The sequence below is a fragment of the Astatotilapia calliptera genome, chromosome 6, assembly GCF_900246225.1.
Source record: "Astatotilapia calliptera chromosome 6, fAstCal1.2, whole genome shotgun sequence".
Classification (NCBI taxonomy): Eukaryota; Metazoa; Chordata; class Actinopteri; order Cichliformes; family Cichlidae; genus Astatotilapia; species Astatotilapia calliptera.
Window position 1 is genome coordinate 2542791 of NC_039307.1, and position 17703 is coordinate 2560493.

The window sequence follows — 17703 nt, forward strand, 5'->3', positions numbered from 1 at the left end:
AAGTGTTTGCAAAGAGTCTAGACCATTAGGATGTGTTTTTTTTTTCTTTCCTAGACAGCAGACGAGGCTCAGTTAGGCAACTTAAAGATTTCTCTTGACAAAGAATAATGAGACTATTGATTCTCCTACGAGATATTTACCAAAGTCCACTTTGAAACCACCAGTGCATTGACACCTGGGCTGCATCTTCTGAATCCAAGCCAGGAGGTTGCTATAAATGGAAAGAAAAGACGGCTGGGCAGCCACAATATCCAGCTTTGCCACGGAAATAAGCAGGTGGAAAAGCCAGAAATTGATGTGTACTTTTTCCCAAACTTTAATTGTTTAGACAAATATGGTATGATGTCAGTTATGAGGTGACACATAAGGCCTTCTCCCCTGCATTTGTTTATCAGCAGCAAATCTGAAAGTCAGAGAGAACTGCTACGTGGAAAAAGCAAAGTATCCTGAGACTCAAAGCTTCGAGGAGTATAGAAGGACGTGTATCACGTATTATACCGTGAGGACAAAAGTCTCATTTAATCTTATAAGAGAAAAAAAATACCTTTTACCAGATTTGGATAGTTGCTCATTTTTAATCAGTTGTTATTGGGCCTAAATGTGCGCTTAGTTTGCTTGTTTCCTCGTCACAAAGTGTGCTCACAGCAGGTAGCGCATTTCACAGTTTTACGCCGGATCCGCTTCCTGGCACGGCTCCAAAGGGGATTTGTGGTTCTGGCTGGAACTGAAGCAACAACTTTTCACTTGGCAAATGAATGTGAAACTACTATATGGAGCCACTGTTACTGGGCTGTAAGATACAAATACAACTACAGAAATATCATCAAATGTTCACACATAAAGGTTTCCAGTTTCACTTCTAACCACCAAACATACACATTAAAACATTTATGTGTACATCAGATCCATAAGCACTGGGACTTATGAAACCATGAAGATCTGATTGAAACGTAAGTTTCAGCTTCAATTCAAGGTGTGTAACCGCGCAGCCAACAGAAAACTGGACCAGTACCAGCTTTTTGTAAAGGCGGTCCTTTGTTTTGCTCTCCACATGGACTGACTGCCTGAATACAACCATAGTGTTCTCAATCAACTGCACAAACTACACGAAAATCACAAGGCTGGTGACAATGTGGAAACACGGTTAATAATAGTCACGAGTGCGCTACAGGTGATAGATTCGGGTGCGCTGTCATACTGCCGATCACATGGGTGTGGAAAAAGTCTCATCGTGAATTAGATGTGTACAAGCATCTATACTCCTTTTGAGCTGCACACCTGCACCCTCCAAACTATACTTGACACTATATAAAATGATGCATAATAGCCAGAAACGCTGCATACCATGTGTAATGTATTTAATTAATAGAGTATTATATGTTCTAGGTTCCTACATCAGGGCGAGCCACATATTATGTGTCCTACAAGAGAGAGCCGTTTATACAAATCAAGCTGCCCAAATATTCCCTGCCTAAGGTAAGCTGCAGTGCCTTTACTTGATGATGATGATGACACACAGACATGCTTTTAACCTATGACACACCCATCAGCTCACCAGTGACTTGTTCAGGGTCAGGGTTTGGATCACATCTTTCCATTTCTCTGGAGCTTCCATTCACTGGTAAAACCAAACAAAGGTATAATATAATGTAAGACATTTCATTTATATAAGGCTCTTCTAAACAGCTTCTATTTTCTGATATAATATAGAAAAAGTCAGGTCACTGCCCATTTCCATTCATACTTATATAACTTACTCCATATTAAGAATAAGGCCCATTCTTTACAGTATGTCATCAACCATTTATATTCACACCTCAGCATTGATCTCGTGACCAGTCCCATGGGGTCAGCATGTTCTAATCCGTCACCTCTCTGCCTCCGGTCATAACTCTTCTTAATCTCTCCCCCTGCTCTCTTGATAGGATTTACACATCGTCAGCACTGACGAGAAGCAGGTATTTGCTGCAGTGCAGGAATGGAACCAGAATGACACCTACAACCTCTACCTGTCTGACACCAGAGGGATCTACTTCACCTTGGCCATGGAAAATGTCAAGACCACCAGGGGCATTGGAGGGAACCAGATGCTAGACCTATACGAGGTAGACGCCTGATGAAATTAGTCACCCTGTGTGGATTCTGAAATAATGAATTCATGGGAAATTACAGAGATTAGTATTATTTTCACTCATTAGATCTGCGATATGGTAAACAGATACAGGTAGATGTGTGTGTCAACATTATTGGAGAAGAGCTGTTTCACAGCAAAAACAAAATCACAATCAACAAAAGGTGTGAAATACAGGTTACTGTGTCCACGGACAGCATGAGTGAATGAGGTGCTGAGCAGAGCTGAACTGTGACTGAGCATTTAGAATAGTCTGAGCTTTTGACTATGGATTAGGGATTGTTTGGATAATAATTGGTAATAATTGGTAGTGTTTGTTCACAGACACTGACAGAAATGAAGGGAAAGTATGATAGACGCGCTTTAAATATATGAATTTTAACCAAATATTTGACAGTGTGGTACACAGAGGCTTTTTCTTTCAGCTGTTGTTGAAGTCTTCAGCATTTTTTTTTAAACATTAACTCAATGTGAGGTATTGCTATTGGATATCAGCTCACACTGTGAAAACAATATGACTTTAGTGTTGTGTAAATTAAGAACTCCAGAATCCTCCTATCAAACACGCCTCCAACGCATCAGCAATAACTGCTATTAGCAGCAAGATCGTTGTGGTTAGTTTCGTCGTCAACAGTAACTCAGCAGCACCGGAATTAGACTTCTAACATCAAGATCAATCAATCAATCAATATGGAGTAATGACAGTGAGAAAAAGCGCTGTTGGCAGCTATTGAATTGCTCTGGTGAAAAGTGACATGGACACTGTTAGAGTGAATTGTTAAATGTTTGTCATTTTTATGTTTACCATTTGTACATGGTTTTAAGGAATTCTTTCTGTCCTCCCCTCCCCAGATTCTTAAGATTCTGGGAGGGGGGCGGTAGTGTTTTTAATCACAGGAACATCCTTGTGAAGGTCTGTTTGATGTTGGTAAACCTCCTCCCCTTTGTATGGCTTCACTGTGTTATCTAGTGTGAACCATCTAGGGTGTGGGGGAGACTACCCTCTTTATGACCAAGGATGTTCCTCCTGCTTTTATGTTATAGGACCCTTTGGTCAGCAGGAGGTCTGACACACACACACACACACACACACACACACACACACACACACACACACACACACACATTCTTACGTAGATACAGAAGTTCACACATATACATACAATGCCCTGTCTTGGAACCAAGGGGGCGTGGCTTTGTTCTGACGTGTTTTGTGTGAACTGTCTCTCAATAAAAGGCAGCAGGAGGAGGTCAGATCTGGAGGTCATTTTCATGGTGGACACAGACGAGGCCTCCCTTGCGCAAATAATCGATCGATCGACTGTCTTGTTTTCTTCATGATGAATAAATCTCTAGAATTAGCGGGGCTTGTGGAAACACAGACCCAACAGACACCAGCAGAAAGTAGCCTTTAAAAAAGCAGTAATCCTTAAGCAGGAACTTAATAAAAAGTACCTGGCAGGTGACTGGATGAATAATCGCTAATATCGATGTCTCAGCCCATCATATCAGCCAGTTGAGCCATTCGACCCTGAGAGGAGGTCAACTCTTCGGTACAAACAGAAGGGATTTGGAAACTTTGGCTGCGCTTTGGCTTTTTTCTTTTTCCTGCTGCTTACTTAGAGCTATTTTACATATTTTATTCATTGTGCATTTATTATCACAAAATAACAAAGGCTTTTTAATAAGGTACACTCCATTCACAGATTTTAGCTCACTTCAGTCTTTGGCTTTGTGTGTGTGTGTGTGTGTACACACTAGTCTTCTGCATTAAATTAGGCAAAACGTATCTGTGTTTGTTACATTAGGATAATTCATATGCAGTATTATAAAGACAAGATAAACTGTGGATAAAATTGATGATGATGATGATACTGTTCCATCCATTTAAGCATATTATTAACATGAATAGCAATAAAACCTGTGGTCGTGTGCAACAACACTGCTGTAACTTCTCAGAGCCAGGTTTGCATTTCAGGCTGCGAGCTTCCACCCTGCAAACATGCATACAGTGTAAAGAGTGCATTTAATGGGGCTCACTGCCATGCAGCTCTGGACTTGTAATGCCCTTGTTAGCTAACCTACTGCCTGCTATACGGTTTTGTATTCATAGTAGAATTCCCTTCTCCACTCCCGGGTGAACCCAGTTTATCAGTCCTACACTGGCAGGTGTGACTGAGAGAGTGTGGAAGGAAGTGAGATATTGGCCAGCAGCAGTAACAGCAGGATGGTAATTAACAATGCCATTTCTTGCCCTGAACAGTATGTGCATACGTGAGTGTGTGCGCAGTTTCTATTTCTATGCAGCAGTTGTTAAGGCCTTTAACCAAGCAGCAGGACAAGGCGCTTTAATCGTGTTTGGCTCGGCCACATTTCCCGATCTGAACCTAAACAAGAGAGATGACACACTGCTACCCTGATAATCCAGACCCATTACACAAGGAAAGATATGTGCGACAGAATTCATCTCATTTATTGTTGTTGCTCTGTGACAAACCGTTCTTCACGCAGGCGACGTTTCAGACAGAAGCTGCAGCTCCAATCGGAGACGGCGAACTATGTGAAAGTTGTTTTGTTAGAAGTCATTTCTCTTCCCAGAGGGCCTCTGTTCTTTGTGCACCCTCCCTCCACAAATCAATTATTCTTTTCTTCCCCCCACACAGAAAATTGGACAATTATCTCCAGAATTAGAGGGATTATTTTATTGTCAATGAGATTGGACAAGGGCAATGTAATCATGAGCTTTTGTTGTGCAAACTAATTTTCTGTTGACATCAGGGCTCTACATCACCTGCTAAACCTTCCTTCAGTCTGAGAGTGGGCTTAGCAGGTGGCTCTTTGACGATTAGCACTCAGATTGTGTGGAGTTCACTGTATCAAAAATCGTTTATCTCTCTCACAATAAACAGTTCAGGATGATTGATTGAAGACATTAAGTGGGTTGTTGTCGGTGGAGAGTATTTAATGATCTGGATGATACTGATACTCGGGATGATGTGGTTATTCACGGCTGTGTTTTCCCACCAGCAAGTGCAAACCCAACAACGCAACGTTCAACAGATGATTCAGACAAACTATTGACATCAAATACATGCCAGTCCCAACTGTGCGGTGTGGATGCACAATCTTGGATCTTTTTGTTATATTCTCACTCATGTTCTAGTGAGCGGTTTGTATGATTGTCCCCGTCAGTGCAAAACTGCTTACTACTGTTATGGAAATCAATCTGGACACAAACGAGCCGTCTCTCTGAGATTTTAATTTGTCTTTGCAAAGTTGTCAAACAACAATAGACGTCGGCAGCATTCTGCACGGTATTTGAGCGAGAATAATAACAAGCATAGAATCATTTATAGGAACAAGTTATCAGCCGGCCGTGGTCACAGAATACATTCAGAACATTCTGTGCAAACAAGTATATCTTGTAAAAGAGGATGATATGAAGACAAAATCAGGATACCGCTGAGCCTTCCACTCATCAGTAAAAAAATGGAACAACAACATTTTCTATCACACCACCACAACCAGCTGATGGATGGAGTATTGGGAGATGGTGCTCACAAGGTCGTGTTGTCAGATGTAAGGTTGTATATTCACTTAAGAGCAAGAGAACAGCGCAGTAACTGCAAAGGTCTTGAGCTATCCCCCATTTCTTTATGTTTCCATCCATGAGTGTATTGAAACGTGTAGTACAGTATAGAAGACAAAAACAGTGTTTGTACAATTTAAACAACCTTGAAAGTCATTTTTTGGTACGACCACATTTATTCTGTAACACAGCAGTCTTTCATTTATCTGACAGTACTTTTCTGTATTCATAACTTTAAAAAGATCCCAGCACCACTGTCTGAAATGCAGACCATGAACAAACCTCTAGTGTAATTTAAAGATGGCTGTAAATTAGACTGGTGGTTAACAATAGTTTACCTGAAGGGCCAGATGCAAAATTGGTTTAGAGCATACTTTGTACCATGTTTTTGGCTAAAAGCAATTTGAAGATCTCATTGTTGGTGCAAGCAGCATGTCAAGTATATCTCCAAAACAAACTCATACATTTAGCAGTAGCATTAAGAACTAGGTGAAGGGTCATATAGGACAGTGTTTGTTCCTTTTCTGGGTAATCTTAATAGAAAAGTTTTCCAAGGACTGACAATCAATAAATAATCTCATTTATTCTCTGCTTCCAGCTCTATAAATCCGTGCCCCTGATTTGAAAATTAGGTCAGGCTAAAGCAAAATGAAATCTTTTGCAGATCCAGTAAAATCGATTCATATTGATGTTTAATTGCATTAGAGACTTTTCATTTGTCTTCTACACCCTCTTGGCAAAACCTCAAAATTAGATCTCAGACACTCAGAAAATGTTCCTCTGACTCTTTTACTCTGTTGCAAACAAACCACAAAACAGTTCTTGTGTAATAATTAGTAATAATACGTTATTAAGTGATCATTATAGCTTCATGAAACACACCACAAATACAATAAAAGAGGATGAATATTGATTTTTTTCACCTTTTTTCAAAAGGTAAAAATAAAATTTTTTGTGGAAGCACAAAAATGGTCCATGAACAGCGAACTGCAGTCATGACACTATTTAAGAAAGTTGGAACCTGCCCCAAATAATTCAGCCCAACATAAAAGTCCGAGGACATGCAAGAAAATATTAAACATTTATTATGATGATTCCACATTTAGTTTCCTGTGCTTAATCTAAAAAAAAAAAAAAAAACACACAAAATAATTAAAACAATATCATTTAATTTGTTTGCTACAGTGGAAAAAAACAAAAAACTGTTTGTACACGTTCCAGGTGAGGCGAGACTTTTGCCAGGGCTTGTGTTGGTATTTTTGGAAATGCAAAAATAGGGTTATTCCCACACCTTCCACAAGCAGTCGGTGCTAATCAGTCAGTGTAACCCAGTGTGTGCTAGAGCAAAGCAGATTAAACCCAAATTCAAACGCAAAAATATAAAAGTTAATGCCAAATCTTTACCAACAGTCAGCTCACCAAGCAGCTGGGTGTTGGTCGGCTGGGTTGAAGAGCTGCTGCACAGTTGTCATGCAATATTCTTTGTTCCATTTCCACTCGCTCACAGCAAATAGCAGTAATCAGCGTGGCGTGAAGGCGGCAAATCAGCGCATTTCAGAGTAATGTGTGCTTTGGAACGGAGATCTGCATCCTTCACTGTATCTTAAAGAAAGTCGTGGGAGGAATGAAAGGGGTGGATGCTGCTGGCCATATAAAGTTCTGCTTGTGTGTGTGTGTGTGTGTGTGTGTGCGTGTGTGCGTGTGTGTGTGTGTGTGTGTGTCAGAAGAGGTGGAGGAAATAAATAATTACTGCCACAATTGACAGGTCAGGTTGGATGAGGACAGGAGGACCCTCGTTAGCCGCATCCATCCTGAGCCACATGTTTCTATGACAATGTCAAATGCGCTGCCTATTAGTGCCACTTATACAGACGTGCCCCTTCAGGGAGGCAAACACATCCATGTGGAGACCCTCACTATGGCAACCATTTAGAGTGACTCTGTCATTTCCATTGCATGTCATGCTTTGGTTTTGTTGAAGGATGTGTCTAATCCCTGAGAGACGACTGGCGGGGTGGATTTGGTCAGAGGACTGTGAGTCTACACTGTTACAGGTGTACGTGTGAGATTCGGTTCAATTGTTGGAAAACAGACAAGGTGTCACTTCTCAGCCGTCATCATTTTGTACTGTCTAGATTACTGAGACGTGTAAGGATATAATTACAGAGAGCACAGTGTAAGAAACTGCAGCCTGTTCTGTTGACGGTGTCTGCAGGACTGTCAGCTGAAGAAAGGAAAGATAAGCGCGCCATTTGCATTTAACTGGTGTTGTGAAGATTGCCGCCTCAATACACAAAATGCCTTTTCTGATGAGAGTGCCGGGTATGCTTTTTCATGCGCAACTGAGGCCCTAACTGTTATGGGTGTTGGGAGGGTTGTTGTGTGTAAAGTGCTCCCTGATGGCTTGCTTTAAAGATGGGTTTCAACCTGTTATGTGTCTGTGCCAATCAGGTGGCTGGAATTAAAGGCATGTTAATCGCCAACAAGAGGCACGACAACCAGGTGAAAACCTACATTACCTACAATAAAGGGCGGGACTGGAGGCTCCTGCAGGCTCCTGCGTCTGACCTGGAGGGGAATGACATCCACTGCATACTGGTAACGTACACGTCAAATGCTGTCTTGTGTTTATGGAAATTACACACAGACTAGTTTTCACATCTTAGTGAGGACATCAATTATACATGATCCTTTCCCCAGCTGCTTGCCCTAACCATAAGCCTGCCACTAAAACCACATTTTGAGTCTCAAAAATGTCTTCAAACTCGTGGGGACGGGTATTTTGGTCCCCACAGGTATAGTAGCATACCAATTATCTGTCCTCACAAAGACATCTAAACCTGCAGACACAAAAATATATTTGCACCCTCATGAAGTCTGTTCTAAAACCTAAAATAAATCATCTGTGTAGTAAATAATAGTTGGAAATTGGTCTTTATGTTGGTGAAAGCCCTGATTCTCACAGGTATGAACAGTCTCACCAAGTCAGCAGTTACATTTCCCACAGCCAGATGTTTTCTGCACTGGACAAGCAAACTTTAGCTTAATCTGCTGCATTCTAGCTTTTAGGAAACCCCTTCCAGTGAACCGTGGACCTGTGTTATAGCATGTGGAAAAGATCTGCAACATCCATTCATTAAAGAACTGGCTATCATTTAAAACTGCATGCTCACATTGTTCAATGAATCCTAGTTATTTAAATTAATTTACAGTTAGGTGAGTACACATGGCCCAGATAGACATGTGCATGCAAATCCAAGTCATGTACAAAAAACTAATATTAGTGCATAATATAGATTAAAGTGCAACCTCTGTTTTAATCATGAGGAAGATGCAGTACTCGAGCGGCAGATCCCAGATCAGCTGTACGTGGTAAAGGTCTCATTAGATAGCTTCCCTGCATCTAAAACTAACAGGCAGACCGTTAGCAGGAATCATGGTCGAGACATTAGGAGGACTTCATGCTGTTTAAGAGGTTATTTCAGGGCCATGCGGTGTGGCTTACAGGTTCCCTGTGATTGTGCATTCATGTGACATTTTAATTACTGCTGTAGATTCCTTTTGATTACCCTGTTCAGTCCCACTGCCCTCGGTGTCCTTACACCAGTGACACGCTGTCTGCTGCAAAGATGAAAGCAGACACAGGTTTTTTTTCTGCTCCGTGAACAAATGTAATTGTCTTCTGTTGTTTGCATGCCCTGGAGGCTCAGCTTCACACTTTAATGCAAATTCCATCATTCTTTGTTTTAATGACAGATTAAATGTAATTAGCAAAACGTCTGAAGGCACCGTTAGCTTAGCTTTTGGGGATTTTTTTGTTGTTTGTTCTCTAATTTTTCTGACCCTATCATTTTCACATAACAGATCAGCCCTGCTTCCCATCCTATTACCTGGCAGTTAATTAGATAAGCTGATGCATAGCAAGACTGAGTTAGATCATACTTTGTATTATTGCCACTTACAGTGATGCACGTATGCATACACAGTTATACACACTTATTTTCAACTTGTCTGGGCACTGCATCTAAACTTCGGTGCTTCTTTTCTCTAAAATCAACATCCTCTTCAGTTTATTTCTGTTAAATCTTTTACAGCCTTTCTGCTCTCTCCATCTACAACTCCAAATGTCTGAGAATCCTTACTTGTCAGGAACAATTTCCACCAAGAATTCTGCACCGGGAATGATAGTTGCCACAGGTGAGTAAAAACACTGAACACCAAAGACAGTCTGCACATTAAAAATGCATAAGATGACCTTTTTTTTTTCATACGCTGAACACTTTACATTTACCAATGTCTGCACATGTTAGGTAGCTTAAAAATCAGGATCTTCTCTGACTGCTTCAGCTGCTTCTAACAGACTGATTTCGATCATATGAGGAGGTTGCAGGTTAAATTTTGGAATGTGCATGCTTATGCTTGCTCACAGGTGGCTTCCCTCACTGGCACTGCCTCTTTTCTGCTCCATCTCAACATCAACACAACCTAGACACCAACACAAACTCCACACAAGCACACTGATATGGCTTCAGGTGCTATTTCTTTAGTGATAGCGTTAGTAAGCAAGCTCTTTGTCTAAATGAACAGGCAGGCTAACATCAGCTACTATTAGAAAAATGTTTCCGGGTAAAATGGACTCATGAAGTGTCTCTCTTCTTGCTCTTGTTAGTGAGCGTCCAAGTAACTCGCGATCAGAGATGGGCAGTAACGCGTTGCAAGTAATCTGATTACTTTTTTCAAGTAACGAGTAAAGTAAGGGATTACTATTGCAAAAAGGTTTTTAGATTACCGTTACGTTCCCGTAGGAACGCTGCGTTACTGCGTTACTAAAACCGTGATTTTTTTTGCGAGTGTCTCATGACAGTGACGTAAGCGAGTGCGACGTTCGTGACAACAGCTGTGTGCAGATCAACAATGGATCATATATCGAGTGCAGAGAGAGTATGAGCGTGCAGCGTTTAAAGCGTGGAAGTACTGACCTTACTTTGAGTTTGATTCCATAAAAAGTGACAAAAACATTAGTGTCCGCTGTGCGTGGGAAGAAAACTTCTTTTTACAGCGAAAAAACCCCTAAACTTCCAACAAGCACCGAGTAGCTACGACGTGATGGGAAACTCACAGAGAAACTCGCGGATTCTTCCACTGACCGCGGCACACCTGCACCAGGGTAAACCTCCGCCTACCCCACTCCTGCTTTACAGGTGAAAATAGAGCAACAGCACCGCTGAGTCTTTGACTTTATTTATTTTCTGCTGTGTTTTACTTGCATCTATTTGAAAGACTGAGTGTAAATACAAAAAATATTTTATTTTATGTGCTGGAATGTGCAGGAAATAGGTTTAAATGTTAAACTAATTTCTTCCAGTCAGAGAATGTTGCATATAATTTAATTTTTGCTTGATGCATAAAGTTAAAAGATTAAAACTAATAAAACAAGTTTTAAAAAGAGACTTTTCCATTTGATTACATTTTGTATGATGGATTATGTAGAAAAAGTAGAATTGGGCTGAAAGATCTATCACTTTATCACCTACTCAGGTTGTAAATCGTGTAACTAAGTAACTAAGTAACTATGTAATTAATTACTTTTGAAAATAAGTAATCAGTAAAGTAACAGGGTTACTTTTTGGGGGAAGTAATCAGTAATTAGTTACTGATTACTTTTTCAAGTAACTTGACCAACACTGCTCACGATACATTCATCTCATTCCTCTGTAAATCTTACAGTTGCCTAAATGCAAGATTTAACTAACATTTGATTTATGCATTAATAACCAGCATGGGGAGGTTAATCAGTTAGCAGCAACTCCCCGGCAACCACCAGTTGCTAGGCAAAAAAAAACACATTCCCCAACTGGGTGATGCTCTTACTGTGTTCAGTAGCAGTACTTCTGGGTCATCAGTAGTTTGCATGGCGGTGACTTGTAACGACTCTCTAAGCAGCACTAACACGTTAAAGTAAAGCCTGTGCCCCAGAACTCCAGCCAACATGTTTTTAAAGGTGTAAGTTTTACTTTGAAGGCAAACAGTGTTTGTTTCCGAGGGTTTCTTCCATGCAGTAAGCAAACAAAGGAATGACAACGAGGTATTCTTTGCAACTGATTTTACCAAGCAGGAGCCGCAGCCTCCAGAAAACCGACACCAGCCAGCCTTGAGCAGCGTGTGCACGACGTCACACAGGAGACCTTTACCCAGCATTTATCCTGGTCCCTCTGCATATGTGTGCAGGACAGTCCTGTGGCCGTCTCATCAGAGTGTAATCAATGTTTTTCTGAAGTGGTGCATAGTAAAAATAAAATTTGTACAATGCTGATTGTGTTTAATAATGTCATATTAATTATAATAATCCATCATCTAATCCACAATGTTATTTTATATTTGTATTAGTATATTAACATCGCACAGGTTTAGTTTTGCCTTATGTTGCTATTTTAGTATGAAAGTTAACATTTCACAGGATCAAGAGTCGTCCCAGTCAGCAGCCTGATTATCTAATGCAGCTCTGATGTGACCCCTACCTGACCCCCACTTAAGCTTCTGTCTCAGCAGTTCTTTAAGCTTCACTGTGCAGAGTCCACAGCAGGTGCTCCGTTTCACGTATAGACTGACATGTTGTGGATCGTGTCCATTAGTTTTGATGCCTTGTGTGGGGAAAGGCCACACTTATGTGTCGTGTGTGCCTGTAAGTGTTAAGGAAGGAAGAGAAGTGTTAGCGCCAATGGAGGAAAAAAACCTGTGGTTTTGCTTTGAGCGTGTGCATTTATGTTGTTTTGTCCTCGTTATGTGAAAACGCTGAATAAACATGCATTCCCAGCGTGATGTTTGCACAGTATGTACTCGTGTGCGCTTGTGTGTATTTCTGGCCGGGACTTTGCTTTGGCACCGTGATTCACTTTGCCCGCTGCGCCTTTTAAGACATCAGCTGGTGCAGAGATCATCTCACCAACATGACAAACACCATCCAGATCAAACACGTGCCTATTTACTGAGCCGCGGCCAAGATAGTCGAGCAGAACAACAGAAGAAATGAGTTCACTCGCTGCGCACTCGCAGGAAAAGGCTTTGGAGGCGCTGTGCTGCAACACCGCAGAAAGACGGAGCGAGAGAGGCACCCACCCTCGTCTACACCGCGCATTATGCTGTCCTCGTAACGAAGGCATCCACAGGAATTAACATGAAATATTCTCTGGTATTCACATGACTTGCAAGTCAGCAAGCTAATACAGGAATCAAGCCAAGATGATGAATTAATCAGAGACATGGTGTGATTTACAGCATGTGTTTAAAACACATATGGCCTGTTATCTTTGTGAGATCTCACTGTGTTTTTCATGGTGTGTGTGTGTGTGTGTAATTTCCACTGCAGGAAATATCGGAGCAGAGCTCTCTTACAACAATGTTGGCATGTTCATATCATCTGATGCTGGCAATACCTGGAGACCGGTGAGCCTCACACCTACATTTACACCCACAGCCAGCAGATCTGCAGCAGTTTCGAACTTTGACGGATGATGTAAAAAATTAAACACAAATATTGTATTTTCTGGCTTCTTGTTATGCAACACCTTTAGTTTCCACTCCAGCTGACTGCAGGTTACAGACTTTTTATAAGACAGTTTAGACATGCTACACACCAAAGCAAGAGTGCAGACAATGATATCATTAACGGTTGAATTATTATAGTATTGTGCTTCCCTGCTTGGCTCATTCAATCTGGGTTTTTGGCCCTGATGAACAGAAGTATGACCTCTTTAACGTCCCATATGTACCTCTGAGAGACTTGCCCGCCTTTTACATTCTGTTTTGGCCCTTGTTCTAACTTTTTTGTGCTCCTAGTATCTAATTCACAATGAGCTTCTGGTTTAAATGGTTTACAAACCACTGCATTTTAATTTTATCTGAATTTCACCCAACTTTTTTGGAAATGGGACATAATTTTGTAACCTTTGTCACTGTGTTTTTGATACCAATGTCTGTGAATGTCTGTTCAGATTTTTGAAGAGGAGCACAATATTTGGTTTCTGGACAAAGGAGGGGCTCTTGTTGCTGTGAAGCAGCCATCTGTGCCAACTAGACATTTGTGGTATGTCCATTTGGAGAACTTTTTTGGACAAGTTTCCTGTCTTAAATTGCTTTTCCAATTTCCTGTGGCTCTTGTAAGGTTAATCCAACAGTTACAGTTCCAAAAAAAGTGAATGTGCATATTATATGTGACACTTGATCCATTTAGTGATGCACTTTGACTATGGCTCTTAAAAAAAGAGAAAAAAAATCATAGCCAATCTAATTTGAGGGGTTTTTTTCTTCCCTAGACCACTTATCATTAACAGCCAGCACCCCAAACCCCCCACCCACCCCCGCACCTCCTTTTACTGTTTTCATTAACATGTTGCCTTCCTCTTGCCAAATCGGGTGCCTCGCTTTGCCTCCGTGCAGGCTAATCCAAGTGAGACCAGATCTGTGTGCTCGCTTTTGCAATAATTTTGAAATTAGTTTTAGAAGCAGTGAAGTGTAGCCTTTTTGTCTCCCAACCAATTTAAGTGCGATGGTAGAGGAAGTGCAGAAAAAAAGAGATTGATATGAGTATCTCCACAGTCACTGCATCGCAGCGTTCATAGGCAGCTTTACCTTAAACAGTTCCCCTGACTGAATCTCATAACAGGTGCATGTCAACGCTTTTTCTGTTGTTAGTGCTTTTAGCCAAATGAAGGCAGTGGCAACATGGGACAATCTTCTGAGCACCGGCCTCAGTGCTGTTTCAACCCACGCCACACTCGGGTACTCCTAGTTGTTCTCACTTCAGCACCAGTGTTGATATACTGTCAGGATCAATGTAGCCCAAGACCCGATGATGAAAGCTGTCCAATCTTGTGTTCCCGTCTCCTTCTCCCTCTGCACTTTTTTAGTCAAAAATGAAACAGTTCTATTCTGGTCTTGTGTTTTTTTGCCTCTGTGTCAACTTTTTATCCAGGAAACAATGATGTTGCTTTTTTTCCTTTGACACCGAAACCTTTCCTTTGTTCACGTCTTGCAAAAGCAGTTTTGTGCTTCTTTGTTTTAATAATTTGGCGGACTCTCTTAAATTCCCTTTCAATGCCTCAGCCTTTAATATTTACCAAACGCTGCAATAGCTAATTGCACAGAGACTCGGAGTCTCCTGTGTCGAGACAAGCCGGTCATTCTGATCCCTACATAAATCCTCCCCTATGACCAGGATCTAATAGAGAGCGTCTGTGTCTGCGCCGTCGCTGTTGCCGGGTTTGTGATGAGAATGTGTTCTGACGTACAATACACAGGGTCAGCTTTGACGAAGGCAGGCAGTGGACCCAGCACAGCTTCTCCTCGGTGCCCCTGTTTGTGGATGGAGTGCTGGTGGAGGCTGGGGCTGAAAACCAAATCATGACGTAAGTCCACAAAGAGCTGAATGACATGTTACAATGTGTTGATGTGATTTGAGTAAAAGGTGGCAGTGGGGGGTCCTTGGGGTTATTTTTGCCCTCCAGAGAGGCCCAAAGGATCGAGGACCTCTAAAAAGGTCCTCAAGAGCTCTGCAGGATTGTGAGTCAGGTGGTTTTTAAGTCTCTCAAGGAAAGGGTTTAAAGGGTTCAAAGAACAACTTTTAAATCAGCCTTTTTGCTGTTACACCTTTAGAATCGAATCAAATCTTGTAGAGTAAAAATAAAATGGCCATGAAAAAGCACCTTTTGAAGCTTTTTGCTCTTTATGATGATAAACTGAGGTAAGGAGCACATGAGTAACAACAGTTATAGCTAAGAATTAAAGAATGAACGGGGCAGATTTATGTAAACAGATGTCAAACACAGAACAAAATATCCATCATAGATTACAGATCAAGTCCAGTTTAATTTAGCCCAAATGACAGCTAGCTGCTGTGCTATTGTTTATCTACAGCAGCTAATGCCTCTGCTAACCCCGCCCCACCAACCCCAGCTTCTCCACAGACCCCGGCTGGACCCAGAAGCAGGGTTCATACTTCATCACTTAAAGACCGGATAGAGATGACAGGTCACACAATAGTGTCTTTTTCAACTACTGTTATACAGGCTGTGCTTGTATCACTTTCATTTGCACCTTTAGACACTGTAAAGCAGTTTAGATTACAGTACTTTGAAAAACTCTTTGGCTTATTACTCCATACAGATTTGGACCCTCTGAGCTGTTAACAGTGTGGTACAGTAATTGTTTCTCAGTTTGTTGGAATCAGAGTCACTTTAGAATCATCATTTTAAAGATGTGTCAAAAAGTCAAAAATCATTTTTTTCTGTTTAATCATTTTGTAACTACTTAGACTTTAAGGTTGGTGTTTGGTGCAGAAAACTTCTCATCTTATTAATGCACTGATGCAGCTGTTTGTAAGCAGCAGTTTGCTAGTTTAAATGCATTGCACTGCATTAGTTCAATACAGAGGGTCTTTCTAAAGAGAATCTCCAAAGGGTCACAGACCTGTCTGAGGTGACACAGCGTGACAACGGGAGAGTAAAAGCTTTCAGATTTTTATCAAATCCCTGCTTTTCTTTGTGAATAAAAAAATGAATTATATAAACCAAGTCAGACATTTAGAGAGGAACTGGAGTTGATTTGGGGTTGTATCTTATGAGATTATTACAGGTTTTTTGTGAAAAGTCTTGATTTTTAAAAGGAACGTGTAAACATATTTATCAAAAACTAGAGATGCAGTACAGTTTTTTCCTTTGAAGTACTGTGGAGTGGAAATCTAGCAGTCCTTTCCCACCTCACCATTGCTGATCAAAACTAATTTTATTAAGATCATCTTGCTGTTAATTCCTTGCCCGCTTTGACTTCATATTAGCAATTTTACCCTGTTGCCAGATCGAAGCAAACCTCTTGGGGAGCACAGTGTCACTAAGAGTAGAAGTGATACGCTCGAGTGTCACTATGTGCATTTTTACTGGAAAATGGCACTTTATAAATAAAAAGCAGAGTTTAAGTCATTCAGATCGTTTGCCTCTTGCAGCTTTTTTGGACACTTTAGCCACCGTTCCGAATGGCAGCTCATCAAGATAGACTACAAGTCCATCTTCAGCAGGAAATGCACAGAGGAAGACTATCAAACCTGGCACCTGCACAACCAGGTAAAAATCTAAATCCATGCCATGCATGAAGGTGCTGCCCGTGTTAGTGTTTGTGCTTTGAAAATGCTTTTCAACCATTTCTCTTGCATACAGGGCGAGCCGTGCGTAATGGGACAAAAGCAGATTTACATGAAGCGCAGGCCCGGAAACTACTGCATGCTGGGAAAGGACTACTCGAGAATCCTGTCTGCCGAGTCCTGTATTTGCAGGGCTCATGATTTTGAATGGTAAGATGATGTGGGCCTTTGTTCAGTAGCCCCTTTCTTCATAATCGTCGAGGGGGATTATGTTTCTTTCTATTGTTGCTGAAGGAGAACTTCATTAATTGCAGCTTTTGTTCTGCCGCACATGTAGAAGCACACATTTCAAAGGACGCGCTTTCTTAAAATAATATTTTTAGAGTTTTTCATTCTGTTACCTTTTAAGCAATTTGTTACTGGCAGCTGCTTCATGTGAATGAGACTCAACAGGTCATTTAGCTAAATGCTGCGTTGAAGAAAAAAAAAAAAAGTCTCTTTGAAAAACCAGCTTCTCTTCAGTAGCAATTTATTTTGAAGTGCATCCATCCAGCTACCATCAAATACACTCTTCACACCATTCACATGTGCTATTTAGGGCTGTTTCTGCATCCCTGCTGTAGCCACAAACAACGTGAGTCCTGTAACTTACAAAGCTGCAGATGAAGGAAAAAAGAGGGAAACGGATTAGAAAAGAAGGCTGTTTTCAGCCACACTTGGGTTCACTTTGTCCTAATCACATTTTTTGTTCTGAGTAGAAGAAAATGATCTTGATGATATGTGTGCTCGTGTAAAATATACAATAAAAGCTGATGTGACAAAGTTACAATCCAGATTTTCACACTCATCCTA

General features: G+C 41.0%; 1 protein-coding gene across 8 annotated transcripts in view; it reads left to right on the top strand.

Annotated features, from left to right (window-relative positions):
* Positions 1-17703, top strand: part of LOC113023564 (VPS10 domain-containing receptor SorCS3-like) — a 247646-nt gene that overhangs the window by 182794 nt on the left and 47149 nt on the right. For all 8 annotated transcript variants that reach the window (XM_026169671.1, XM_026169675.1, XM_026169674.1 and 5 more), the window contains 9 exons: positions 1387-1476; positions 1926-2105; positions 8172-8318; positions 9815-9917; positions 13087-13163; positions 13712-13803; positions 15017-15124; positions 16717-16834; positions 16928-17061. In XM_026169671.1, coding sequence (XP_026025456.1) covers positions 1387-1476; positions 1926-2105; positions 8172-8318; positions 9815-9917; positions 13087-13163; positions 13712-13803; positions 15017-15124; positions 16717-16834; positions 16928-17061 — 1049 coding nt within the window. The remainder of the gene's footprint in view (positions 1-1386; positions 1477-1925; positions 2106-8171; positions 8319-9814; positions 9918-13086; positions 13164-13711; positions 13804-15016; positions 15125-16716; positions 16835-16927; positions 17062-17703) is intronic.